Consider the following 14,264-nt stretch of genomic DNA (forward strand, 5'->3'; position numbering starts at 1 on the left):
ATATATATATAGGATGCTTCTTCTCTCTAACTCGACTAACATAGAATTTATTTACAATTGCCTATTAGATTTTATTTATATTTTATAGTTTCTGAATCTGCATGTGTACTAGTATTATCTTGTAGCGTGCGGTAATAATCGCGTCACCGACCGCAGGTCATTATCATGCGAGTGACTAATATATATATTATAATTGCATTATATTATATCATGTTATATATCAATTATATCTCATTAATGATTGAGTCCGCGTCAAACTCGTCTTTTGGTCTTCAACACACCTACGAGTGTTATTATTATTAATATTATTATTTTATTTATATTACAGAATATAATACAAAAAGAAACAGCATTGTTTATGTACGAGACATTGACGAGCTGCAAGTATCAGGCTTATTCGAAATTTTTGTTTTTGACGTAAAATATTCTACCCGCCCTGTTGATTGATCCTGTAAACTCTCGGGACGAGCACAGTGGATCAATGTTGCGCATGCTGGCGCATGTGAGATGACGACACGTGAAATGCTGCGTTCTGTCATCTCCGCGTCCCGTTTCTCCTTATCGTCATACTTGTCCAGAATCAGTCAGGCAAGGACAGTTGAGCGCGTGCACTCGCAAAATGAAGGATCACGACGGAACGGCCCACCAAAGAAAGCCTACGAAACTCAGGAATCTGACGGACAAGACGGAGGCATTTGATTCCTTGCACGTGAAAAATGCTGAGGTATTAAAAAAACTTTTTTAAAGCTGTTGAAAATATGTTGGTAGCGTATAATTAAAAATGTAATAAATTTCTTTTCACCGCGACTAATAATGTTAAACTTGTTAACTTTATAACACGTATTTATGTGATAATAAGAAAAAGAATAATAAAGAACAAAATAATATGGAATAAAATGTTCTGTAAATTTTTAGAGAACTCTTTGCTCGGGTCAAGTATGTCTCGGTAGTGTGATGCAGCTACCGACTCACGGAACTGAAGCACGCACGAAGGAAGAAATATTAATTCACGCGAAAGATTTCCTGGAGCAATATTTTACTTCTATCAGAAGGTACCGGAATCGCCAGTGTTCTTTAGATTTTCTCAATAACAGGTGGATTTTTTATGTTTCTGGTGAATTCATGTTTTATCCTCGACGCAGGTTGAACAGTGATGCTCATCGTACCCGTTGGGAGAGCGTTCAGAGAGAAGTAATGTCTACCGGTACTTATCAATTAACGGAGACTGAATTGGTTTTTGGCGCAAAATTAGCGTGGCGAAACGCCGCGAGGTGCATCGGTCGTATACAATGGTCGAAATTACAGGTTTACTTTGTCATAATATTTACTTTCGCAAAACTTTCGCGATATTCTTGAAGAATTTTATTAATTTATGAATAAAATAAATTTTTCTATAGGTTTTCGATTGTCGTTACGTTACAACTACGAGTGGTATGTTCGAGGCTTTATGCAATCATGTAAAATACAGCACAAATAAAGGAAACATCAGGTGAAGTGTAATTTTATAATATAAAAATTTTTCAGTGTGTGAATATTGCAAGACGTGCATATTATTGTGTAGAATATAATAAAAAGTGTTTTTTGAGATTATAACAAAATTGTATAAATTTGTTTTTAAAAATTCGTGTATTATTACAAACATTATTTTAATATACAACGCACACTTAACATGTATATTTGATTCTTGATATGTATATTATTTTACAGGTCAGCAATAACAATATTCCCGCAACGTACTGACGGAAAACATGACTATAGAGTGTGGAATCAGCAATTAATTAATTATGCGGGATACAAAAATCCAGATGGGACCATTCTTGGTGATCCTGCCAGTGTGGAATTTACAGAGGTATTTATATATAAGAAATATATATTTAGTTTATATATACTCATTTATTTAATATATAATAAATTATATTTATTAATAAATATATACACATACATATATAAACGTATATATGCATACATTCATTTACATACACGCTTCAACTAAATAGATTCATTATTAATTATATAAATAAAAGCATACATATATATTCAATAATTTATACATACATATTTATACATATATATGTACATACAGAGCATCTTATTAAAATATTCTAAGTATGTATTTTGGAAAGGATATGTTTGATTAAAGTTGAAAATTGAAAATTTTAATGCGCGAAAAAAATTACATTAACATTAACATTAATAAGCTATTAACCAACTAATGACATAGCATAAAATACACTCGCGCTCAATCCCGTAGTTGAAAGCCGAAAACAAAATCACCTAAGCAGTGCAAATCAATATCAGCGAAGCTGTGAAAATCAATAGCACATGACTGATTGGTGTCCGTGTACGCATGATTACCGAGCATAATTATTGAGCGCGCGTACCCTATACGATACCAACGGTGAATTCTAATTGCTCATTAATTCGAAAGTAAATTTCGATTTTTGTGAGAGCAATTCGGAATGTGACTTCGACATTTCCATACGTTTTCGCAAAATAAACGAAGATTATTTCACTGTCGAAGAATAAACTTATTAAATTTCTTCCGTGTGTCATACGAAAGTGTACGAAAGCAATCGCGTCGCCGCGAAGAAGGCACGTGACATTTTTTAGATATTCTATAAAGAAGAGAATATATTCGAATATATCGAAAGTATTTCCAAAAAAAACTGTAGCTTTTGCGCTTCAACAGGTCTGCATGAAGCTAGGATGGAAAGGAGCGCGAACCAGATTCGATATATTGCCGTTGGTTTTATCCGCCAATGGACACGATCCAGATTATTTCGATATTCCCAGTGATCTAGTGCTCGAAGTACCTCTCAATCATCCTACGTAAGTTAAAAAATTAAAAATTTTTAATATAAAAGCAATCTTTTTCTTTTTAATCACAAACAAGAAGTCTGACATCTTGACAGCACGTTTAATTTTATATATTTAAATTTAAATAGATGTTCACATACAAACCTTTAGATGTAAAACGATAAAAACAAAATATATAAATGACAACTAGAACGGATGGATATATATATGTATATATATATATATATATATATATATATATATATATATATATATAATGATAATAATGTATATTTTAATTAATAATTCTCTGATTTCCTTTAAATAAAATACCGTCTTCGTCTAAATTTATTACACTAAATTAAAAATTGTACATATTATATAATATGCCATAATTACGAGGTAATTTTTATCATAGAATAATGTTATAATGTTGGACAAAACAGGTACGATTGGTTTGAAAAATTGAATCTCAAATGGTTTGCCGTTCCGGCTGTGTCCGGAATGGTTTTCGATTGTGGAGGTCTAGTATTCACTGCAGCACCTTTTAACGGCTGGTACATGAGCACTGAAATTGGCTCCAGAGATTTATGTGATACACAAAGATACAATATGCTTGAGGTAATTTTCTGTATTTGCATATTTTCATAATTCTTTTGGTATTTTTACTTTGGTATAATCATCGTTAATTTTAGAAACATTATTTTGTCTCCAATGATTTTTACCATTATCAGGTCTTCAGTCAAATTTATGTTAAACGAGAAAACATTTTAACTTTGTTTAAAACTAGTATTGCAATGAGTCACTTTGCTAAATAGTCAATTATTATTAAGCACTATGTAAAATGGAAGTGACGTTTTCAGACAATAGCGACAAATATGGGTTTAGATACAAGGACATCTACATCTTTGTGGAAGGATAAAGCAATGATAGAAGCTAATGTCGCAGTGCTACATAGTTTTCAGGTGTGAAATCGATTGTTTCTAAAATTTTTATTTATAAAATATTATATTATTATTATTATCTGTAATTTTCTTTGAAGACCGATTTTCTGAAAAATATTGCAATGAAAAAGGATTTATTCTACAATTTTTTTATCATCCTTATTGTACTAAAGATATCAAATTTCAGAGAATTCTCGGAAAATCGGAAATTTATGAATTATACAAAAATATTTTAGAATATATATGTATAAAGATACTTTTCATAAAAATAATCTAACATAAAGAGATTATAGCCTGTAAGAGCTTAATTGCGGTTCTTTGAAATTTAACCCTTTCGTGCTTCTGGGACATATATGTCCCACTTACAAAAATCATTATAACTTTTAAACAAATAGTCCTATCGACTTCTACCTTAACTTCTTTTAATGATGAAGGTTTAAGTTACGTGTATCTATCGCACATTTTGAAATATTATGTTTTCAATAAAATATAGTTATTTAAACTTTACTAAAAATCCAATTTTTAAGTAATGAAGAATAATTTTTTATTATGTCGAAAATTCATTGAATTAATGCTAATTATATATTAAGAGAAAGAAATTTCAAAAGCATGGACTTAATTCTCAAAAGAACACAGAATATTTGGGCAACGACTACTGCGGCTTATTATGAAAATAAAACTCTGTTTTCTTCTCTTCCACGAGTCGTCGCCGCAATGTTAATTCTCGTGTAAATCTGTTATTATCTCTATTACTTAGACGTGGCGATGTTATCGTTGACAGGATCGTTTCACTTTTAGCCGAGCTCAACAAAGGTAATTTATATTGACCGTTTTAATTATTTATTATATTTTAACCTATTTTTATTTTATTTTATGGTTTTTTTATAGTTATGACGGCTACTTCCTAGTATTAATTTGAATTTCTTAATATTAGTCGGGTAGTCGGTCTTGTCAGCTATAATACTGCGAATAACATTTATGTCATTTTATTAAGGTCATTAATTAATTCTTTTACTTGTAATGCGTTCGTTTTGTAAACCTTGAGTTTTTATATCACTGAAAAGGGTTCATGATTGAGCCGAAACGTTTGATTATTTATATTGAGTATTCATGTTCAATAAATATTACTCTATTTCCTAACACAAGGAAGGTTTTACCCATATGGTACATAGCACCATTAATCCTGTGCTTAAACTCGAATTAGCCCTTTTTCCTATTATTTAATTGCTAATATATACTTAAAGTAAATATATTGCTAATTATATACTTAAAGTCTGACAGCAGTACATGACAGCTTTATCAATTAGAAAGATCTTGTGTTTTCATCCTATTGTATACTATAGCGGTCGTTTTTCGCAACTCTAACAGACATATTTGCATACTGGCAACAATGTATTCAGAAGTTCCTTGTAATAGTTATCCGAAATATATTATCTTGACTCGAAATTTTTACATTCGAATTGTAATTAATATTTAGAAAAAAAAACATAATTTAAACTTTTATTTTGAATATATCGATATTTTAGCATTTCATAACCACCATCTTGAATTCGCCATTTTGAATTTAAATTTTGATAGTCGATTTGAAATTAGCCCCCAAAAACCTATAAAACCTATAAAAACCGTCTCCGTATAAAACGCATCTCTTCTGGGAAAGCCGGAGGCACGAAAGGGTTAAATGTATTCTACACTATAATTTAATGTAAATAAATATATATTAAAAATTTTAATTTTTTCCGGGAAATTCTCGAAAAGGAATTCCCGGGAACCAATGTATGTGTGTGTGTGTGTGTGTGTAAGCATGCCTGTGCATATATTAAAGTGTAATTTTATTTTCCTATTACGTACAATATATTTGATCTAACGAATGCTATTTTAGATGAAGAATGTAACGATCGTAGATCATCATACAGCTTCAGAATCTTTCATGAAACATTATGAAAACGAAATGCGTCTTCGAAATGGTTGTCCCGCGGATTGGCTATGGATTGTGCCGCCAATATCTGGATCCGCAACAGCGGTGTTTCATCAGGAAATGGCACTTTATCATTTAAAGCCCTCTTACGATGCTCAGGTATCCTCTTTTCCGAACGTAATTTACTTTATTAAAATGAGATTATGTTTTCAAATTTGCATCTAAAGATATTGTAGCGGGAAAATTATCTAAGATCACGTTGATTCTAAATAAGCTCTTTACAAATTTTATCACTACAATATCTTGGCACGAATTTAGAAATGTTCTGTACAGTTCAAATATCATAATTTTATAGGATCCAGCATGGAAAACTCACATATGGAAGAAGGGGCGCGACAAGAAAGCAATAACCAAAAAACCAAGGCGCAAGTTTCATTTTAAGCAAATTGCGAGGTGTGATCTCAAGTAGAATTACCTAAAAATGACATACACTTTAACTTTCCAACTTCAAAATCAAAATATCTTTTCAGAGCCGTAAAATTTACATCTAAGCTGTTTGGACGAGCATTATCGCGTCGAATAAAAGCAACAGTGTTGTTCGCTACGGAAACTGGTACATCCCAAATGTATGCGGAAAAGCTAGGCGAATTATTAGGCCACGCTTTTCATTCTCAGGTAATACACTATAATATAAAATTGAAAGAATATAAAAATCTTTTAATCTGTAAATTATATTCTACGTGAAATTATTTAATTTATCTCTTTCTTCTAATGTTCAAAGTATGATCAAAATATATTCAAAGTATGCTCAAAGTATGCTGAATGAGATTTAAATTTAAATATTTTATATGATAACCAAGATTAAATTTGTTCGTTTTTTTTAATTACAACTCAACATATTATATGATGTACATATAATCACAAGAATTAAAGCAAACGTACTGAACACAGGTACTTTCAATGGCGGAATATGACATCAGTAACATAGAACACGAGGCTCTACTGCTAGTGATAACTTCTACTTTCGGAAACGGTGATCCGCCAGAAAACGGAGAAGTAGGTTGATCTAAATTATTACAAAAATAAAATATTACATATTTCCAATTTTTTTTTTGTTGTCTTCATTATTTTTATCCGGACAGCCCGATGTTCCCATGTGGACATTGATGATCCCCTTATTGCAGTCAAAGTGCTAAATAATACAAAAAATGTGTTGCAGGTTTTTGCACAAAACTTATATGCGATGAAAATGAACGACGCTTATATAAATAGCGAAAATAAAATAAGGTACTTTCTCACTAGCATACGAGAGAGAGAAAATCAATTATGCATACCTATAATATAAAAATAATTCTCAGTTTGGCGACCTCGAAATCATTTATCAAGGCTAACAGTCAAACGGAAGTGAGTGGATCAAAAAAATTGGATAGATTGGATTCCTTACGTGGCTCCACGACGGAATCACAAGCGGAAGATACTTTTGGGCCTCTTAGTAATGTTCGGTAATTTATTAATCACTTTGCATACATGAAACTTGTTAATTATTTTTCTATTGAATGTTAATTATATGCATCGAAGAGCTGATCTTGAAATATAATTTCTAAGGTTTGCGGTATTTGCATTGGGCTCGTCCGCATATCCGAATTTTTGTGCGTTCGGCCGTTATGTAGACAACTTGCTCGGCGAATTAGGCGGAGAACGATTGGCGCGCTTGGCTCAGGGTGATGAGATGTGTGGACAGGAACAGACTTTTCGGAAGTGGGCAGCTGATACTTTCGCGGTTAGCTTCCGATATGTTTAGATAACAACAATTATAAGCTAATGTATTTATTTTAGAACTAAACGCAATGTTGCTAAACAATTCCGTATTCGATATATAAATTTTTTTATCTTACTAGACATATGTATACTTTTGAGTCTAATGTAAAAGAGTTCAATGTTTGTACAACAAAGTAAATGTACTTAATATTGCAGGTTGCGTGCGAAACTTTCTGCTTAGATGATGACGACACATTACTAGAAGTAGCCTTGTCTTTAGGTTCCGAAGCGTTGTCCGCGGCAACTGTCCGATTTGTGGAAATTGAACCTCAACCAATTGTCAAAGGTAGATGTGTACGATATTTATACATTTATATTTAAATTTCTTTTTACACATATATGTATATAAGCGGAATGTGTTAATAAAAATCAAATTTCAGCATTAAGCAAATGTCACAACAGAAATGTAACAATGTGCAATATGCTTCGAAGAAGTAACATAAGTGGTGACGAATCAAGGTAAAAATTCTGTACAGTTTATCACGGCGTGACTTCACGTCATTCATCCTACGCGCATTAATTTTTATCGCATGTACAGCGGGACGACATTGCTTCTGGAACTGGACGATATATTGGGCTTAGATATCTCTTACAAACCTGGCGATCATTTGGGAGTATTCGCGTGCAATCGAACGGAACTCGTAGAGAGAATATTGCAACGTGTACAGTCTACTTTTGACGTCGATACATCGATTGAATTACAAATGCAAAAACAAGCACATACTCCCAACGGTATAAGCCTAATAAATTTTCATTCTCCTTCTCTCTCATATTATCAATAAATAATAGAAGATCCCTTTCGTAGGTATCGTAAAAACGTGGATACCTCATGACAGATATCTACCGAATTCCTTCAGAATGCTGTTGACTCGATTTTTGGACATTACGATACCGCCTACGCCAAATCTGTTAAGATACTTCGCTTCGATAGCTACAAGCGCAAAAGAACGGGCACAACTTGATCTTCTGGCCTCTGTAAATATGTAAATACGTAAATGTGTAAACGTAGTGTTACGATATACATATTGAAATTCTCAAAAATGTTAAATTGATAAAGAAAAAATTAAGGTCCAAAGTTAAAAGATATTTCTAACTGAAAAAGTATTTTTGTTGGTTACAAATTATTATATATTGTCATTTATAAGGTTTTACTCAATTTTTTTCTACATTGCTATAATTATATTCATATAATTAAAATATAAATATATTTTAGTTCAAATTTAAAATGAATAGCATGAAAAGAAACTTTCCATTCATTCATTTGAAAAGTTTTCGAAAAATTAAAATATTTGTAGATATATTGTAGTTTTTACATACATAACAATGTCTTTCTAAGAAAATATGAAAAGAAGAAATCTATAGAAAATTCGAAAGATTTTCTTTAAAACTAGGATCCGGCAGCTTATGAAGATTGGAGACATTGGAAGTTTCCTAATTTAGCCGAAGTTTTGGATGAATTTCCATCCGTGACTCCATTCGCTCCATTGCTCCTGCTTCACCTAACACCCTTACAACCTAGATTCTACAGCATCTCGTCATCTCCGTGCGTGCATCGAGGACAAATACATCTGACAGTCGCAGTGGTGCAGTATCAAACGCAAGGTATTTATAACAAGAAACCCCACGATAGTGTTCCTCTCCGATTTTGAATGTGTAGATGTGTAGATAGAAAATAAGAGACGTTTTGTATAAACGATCGATCACAGATTTAAGGAGAGAAGTATCCCTTTTAAAAAAATACGTATTTATGTCTTTGAACAGATAAATTCCATCTACAACCTATATATATTCATCTAATTTAATAATAAGCTTATATGTGTGTGATCTAAATTTCAATTATATAATTTGAATAAACTTATTTTCTAGGCGGCTCTGGACCAGTTCATTTCGGTGTTTGCTCTAATTATCTACGAGAAATATCTGAAGGTGAACTGCTATATGTATTTGTGCGGAGGTAAGACATCAATTTTGCTAATTGACCATATGCGATGATTTTTCATCGAATATAATTATTGATTCATGTTTAAGCGCGCCGAATTTCTACATGCCAACGGAGACTAAAGCACCGATGATATTAGTGGGACCAGGTACTGGGATTGCTCCTTTTCGAGGCTTCTGGCATCACCGGCTTGCCCAAATGAAACTTCAGCCGGGTATAAATATTTTTCTTACATGTACTCGCTTATACTTATGATACAAGATGAAAATTACAAACTGTTGTCTTTTATATTAAAATAAAATGTAAGTTTTACTATACAATTTTACATAACTCCAAATGAAACTTAATTAGAAGTTATGAAATTACAGTTATATTAATTTTCCTCTAAAATCATCCTCCAAATTTATCGAAGAATTCAAATGGTTGAGACATTCGAAGATAAATCTATCTAAACTGTACATCTTACACGCGTACATAAATATGTAACACTTGATATTTGTAGACCAAGCATTTGGCAAAGTTTGGCTGTTCTTCGGTTGCCGCCAAAGGAATTTGGATCTATATAGACAAGAAAAGAAAGAAATGTTGGAATCTGGTGTTCTGAACAACGTATTCTTAGCGCTATCCCGAGAACCTGGTTTCAAAAAGGTACGTTATACATTACAATGCTTTGTATGTATGCACATACACATGCATACAATGTCTAATATAATGTACAAAGAGATGGAAATTCTTAAACTTGTAATCTTTTAATCTTAGACCTATGTGCAAGATTTGATCCAAGCAGAAGCTCTTCAGATTTACACAATGGTAGTGTATGAGCACGGTCATTTTTACGTCTGCGGGGATTGCACAATGGCAGAGGACGTTTATCAGACCTTGAAACACATTATACAAACGCACGGCCAAATGACGGACAAAGAAGTCGAAGCATATATGTTATCACTCAGGGTAAATTATACATGCATTACTTTTTATTGCTTGTAATTTATATAATTATCGTCTATTATATTACATAAATATGTCTCATGTTACATAAACATTACATAAATATTACATCAACTTCCGCGTAAACTCAAATCCAACTTACAAAGAGACAGTAGCGTCCTCCTCTGATTTTAATGCGCTTTTAATATATTGTAATATTGCTCAAAATAAGAGACGTGTATCTTGTAAATGCATAATCATGAATTTAGAAGAAGTATCTTTTCGAAAAAAATGACTTCAAAAGACTAAAAAAAATATTTTCAAAGGTATTTTTAAAATATAAAATTATTCTTTATATTAATTTATTGATTCTAATACGATTTATTTTTCCAGGATGAGAATCGTTACCATGAAGATATATTCGGTATAACGTTACGCACAGCTGAGGTACACAATCGATCGCGGGAGACGGCCAGAATTCGAATGGCCGCCGAACCATGAAAATGTTAGACTGATAAAGTGTAGTCCAAGCGATTCGCACTTTTGGAGGGTTGCTATCGTACTAATAATTGTGACATCATATCATCATGTGCGGGAAACTCCTTTTATTTACAAGTAGTGTGACTGATCTTTCAATTTTTAGAAGACGTTTCGTCTGCTTTTTTTCGTAGATCCGTACATATCATTAGTTATATGAAATATTTCACTGACTACATGTTCGCTGCACGTAGTAACGCAATACAGACAAGTATATAGAAATTGTTAATTCTACCTGGTTCTGCTTAAACATAAAGAGACCGTTCAGCTAAGACTCGGTTGCTGTTTCTGGCTGACATTGGCCAATAATTTCTTGATTTCTGCTATCGCTCTGCCAGGGTTCAGACCCTGTACAAAATATTAACGCTTTGATTTATAACTTAACGTTTCAATCTTCGAAATAGCTTTGAAAGAATGAAATCGCTGCTACAATTTTCCGAATAATCTAGCGACTGTTTCGCGAATAAATCTCTTAAGAATTGCAATGCACAATTTCCCAGTCTAACTACCAGATTTTACAAATGATTCCATTATATTATAATCATAATATTATCTTATATCGAGTTTTTCTCCGAGATGCTTACAATTTTACAAAATATATAAACACACAATTGTATACCTGAAAAATAGTAATCAAAACTAAAACAGGAAATAAACGAAATATGCGTTAATTTGATTGATAAAGTAAAAAAGAGTTCTGAAACGAAAAAAAGTCATTGATAATCTGGAAGTTAGACAGGTCCACGTTCGATTAGTAGACTGTTCGTCACAATTACGCGATGTTTTCTATAAAAAATTTATTCGCAAAGTTACGAAAATTTATCGCAAATACAATATATATATATATGTGTATATATATATATATATATATATATATATATATATATATATAATATACTAACAAATATAGAGTATACTTTGAATGTTTACGAATACGAATAATTTCAGATAAACTCTCTTGAATACGAGCATATACTAAGCTATTTACTGAGAGTGATACAAACAAAACGAAAAAAGAAAAAAAGAAATTGCTGTTGTATATTATAATGATTTATTAAAGTAGAGCAGGAACTTACCTTTGGACAAGTACGTGTGCAATTCATGATCGTATGACAGCGAAAGACTGAAAATGGATCTTTCAATTTCTCCAGACGCTCCTTTGCCTGAGTATCACGCGAATCAATAATCCATCTGTAAGCCTAAAAAATACGATAATAGTTGAGAGACTTAGAAAGAAAAATTACGATATAAGTGAGAATTCTATGAAAATAAGTTGTATAATCAATCAAAGTTATATATATTTTTTGTTAATACGAAAAGTACTTTACTGTCAAGTATAGTATGTACTGTTATAAATACTTTTTATAGGTACATATATTTTATAGATATTTAAAGATACAAATATATATCATCTATTCCGGAAAAAAAATTCATGTACTTCAATTTGTGTTTCGCTCGTTCTTAAAGAATCTCTCACTTATACTGCTTCTCTCTTGTTATTGTAGCGACCAATTATTCTATTGTGCGATACTGTGTCTAGAACAATGTGTAGTATTACAATGTGACGTGCTTACTTGCATAAGTACTGCAGGGCCTAAATACTTATCACCATTCCACCAGTAGGACGGGCAAGAGGTACTGCAGCAAGCACAGAGAATACACTCGTAGAGACCATCCTATTTTCGTAAATATTAAATTATTATTTAGTTTTAAGCAAAAGTAATATGATTGTAATTAAAACAAAAATAAGATTTAATAAATATGGCGATGTACTCAATCATCACATTTACCAGCTTTTTTCGGTCTTCTACACTTTGCAAATATTGTTGCTTGCCCATTTCCTTTGTGTCTTGATGCTGCAGCCAAGGTTGTATACTGCGATACTGAGTGTAAAAATTATTTAAATCTGGTACCAAATCCTTGACGATATACATGTGTGGTAAGGGATAAACCTCACATGATGTACTTGTGCTTGTATCAATTTTGCTGAAACACATTATTTCATTAATCAATATATATCAACATATTTATTATTCAATGTGAATAATATATATAAACATGGATAAAATTTTAATTTATATCCTAGACATATGACATGTGTGAAAATAGAATTATAAATTATATCTACAATAATCAATAGTAGTAACTATATGCGATACATTACCTGATGCATGCCAATGTGTTTGTTCCTCCAATATTCATAGCACAGGAACCACAAATGCCTTCACGGCAAGAACGACGGAATGTCAAAGTTGGATCCATCTCATTTTTAATTTTAATTAGTGCATCCAGTACCATTGGACCACAACTAAATCAAAATTTTGTCCAAAATAATATGGAAAAAAAAATATATATAATATATTTTAAATAGATTTAAGAAATATATTTAATTTCCTAATACCTACACATTCAGATCAATTTTATATTTTTGCATGTATGGTTTCTCGTCAGGCTTGTCTGGATTCCAACGGTAAACTGAAAAAGTCTTAAGTCTGGCTTCAGCATTTTGAACCGCTCCTGTATGCAAAGCTCTGACCTGTAAAATTTTTGTGATATTTACTTGTGTGAAAAAAATATAACAAATAAATCATATATATATATATATCCTAACTCTAATGTTTGCACAATTTATACAATTATTTATACAATATATCACAAAAAATAATTTAACTCTTTGTCAGGTGTAAAAAAAGATTTTATAACACAAACTTTTTTTACTGAATTTTATTTATATATATATATATTTATTACCATTCAGCTATATACATTAAATAGCCAAGAAGGGGACTTGGTTTACATTAAACAACTACCTCACACATTTCATACATCCTCCATTCATTCATTCTTTCCGTTCCTCCATACTTTCTATATCTATATCACATTAAATTCTCCTCTCTCTTTCTTCTTTCCTTTACCCTATTTCATTTTGTCCTTTTTCTTTTTCTTTTTCTCCTACTCTTTCTCTCTCTTTGATTTTACCCTCCCTTTCTCTCCACATTCTTTTTAATACTTTCCCTTTAATCTCATCGATTTCATCATCCCATATCCTTTCTTTTCCCCTACCTTCCATACTATCCATCTCCTCGAACCATCTCTTTCCCCACTCACATGTATACATATAATGATACATCTCATCCTGCTCCTTCCCACACATTACACACTTTCTCTCTTCCTCCTCTAACCAATACTTATTTTCTAACTCCAGATTACCGCACCTTAACTTAATAAGCGCTCTCACTTCTCCCCCCGCCTTTGCTCCCATCCTTATCAAACTGCTCTTTTCCAAATACTTATGTCCCTCCCCTATCTTCCTTATATCTTTATACCTTTTATTATACTTTGCCTCCCTAATCTTACTTTCTATCCACTGTTTTTGCACGTCTCTTTC

The 14,264-nt window shown here is 31.9% G+C and overlaps 2 protein-coding genes and 1 long non-coding RNA gene across 3 annotated transcripts in view; 1 reads left to right on the plus strand and 2 right to left on the minus strand.

Moving 5' to 3' along the window:
- Positions 1–99: 99 nt before the first annotated feature.
- LOC116848614 (nitric oxide synthase, salivary gland) lies at positions 100–13,006 on the plus strand. Its single transcript, XM_032824911.1, has 25 exons — positions 100–724; positions 916–1,052; positions 1,143–1,305; positions 1,398–1,489; positions 1,708–1,849; positions 2,690–2,829; positions 3,243–3,417; positions 3,660–3,761; positions 5,620–5,814; positions 6,011–6,108; positions 6,186–6,330; positions 6,607–6,711; positions 6,875–6,942; positions 7,014–7,157; positions 7,261–7,435; positions 7,630–7,759; positions 7,854–7,932; positions 8,012–8,205; positions 8,279–8,448; positions 8,865–9,075; positions 9,340–9,427; positions 9,502–9,626; positions 9,915–10,060; positions 10,172–10,363; positions 10,733–13,006. The coding sequence occupies exons 1-25, from the start codon at positions 620–622 to the stop codon at positions 10,838–10,840; spliced, it is 3,429 nt and encodes a 1,142-aa protein (XP_032680802.1). The 5' UTR covers positions 100–619; the 3' UTR covers positions 10,841–13,006.
- Positions 10,930–14,264, minus strand: part of LOC116848616 (succinate dehydrogenase [ubiquinone] iron-sulfur subunit, mitochondrial) — a 7,293-nt gene continuing 3,958 nt past the window's right edge. Inside the window, exons 2-7 of the mRNA XM_032824914.1 lie at positions 13,282–13,412; positions 13,041–13,184; positions 12,667–12,862; positions 12,451–12,552; positions 11,953–12,075; positions 10,930–11,224 (exon numbers count right to left, since the gene is read on the minus strand). Coding sequence (XP_032680805.1) covers positions 11,141–11,224; positions 11,953–12,075; positions 12,451–12,552; positions 12,667–12,862; positions 13,041–13,184; positions 13,282–13,412 — 780 coding nt within the window. The 3' untranslated portion in view covers positions 10,930–11,140. The remainder of the gene's footprint in view (positions 11,225–11,952; positions 12,076–12,450; positions 12,553–12,666; positions 12,863–13,040; positions 13,185–13,281; positions 13,413–14,264) is intronic.
- LOC116848617 overlaps positions 13,818–14,264 on the minus strand; it is a 4,265-nt gene continuing 3,818 nt past the window's right edge. Inside the window, exon 2 of the long non-coding RNA XR_004378988.1 lies at positions 13,818–14,091. This is a non-coding gene — a long non-coding RNA (uncharacterized LOC116848617). The remainder of the gene's footprint in view (positions 14,092–14,264) is intronic.

Source organism: Odontomachus brunneus, unplaced genomic scaffold, assembly GCF_010583005.1.
Source record: "Odontomachus brunneus isolate Ranch 3 - 2012 unplaced genomic scaffold, Obru_v1 Obru_scaffold_097, whole genome shotgun sequence".
NCBI lineage: Eukaryota > Metazoa > Arthropoda > Insecta > Hymenoptera > Formicidae > Odontomachus > Odontomachus brunneus.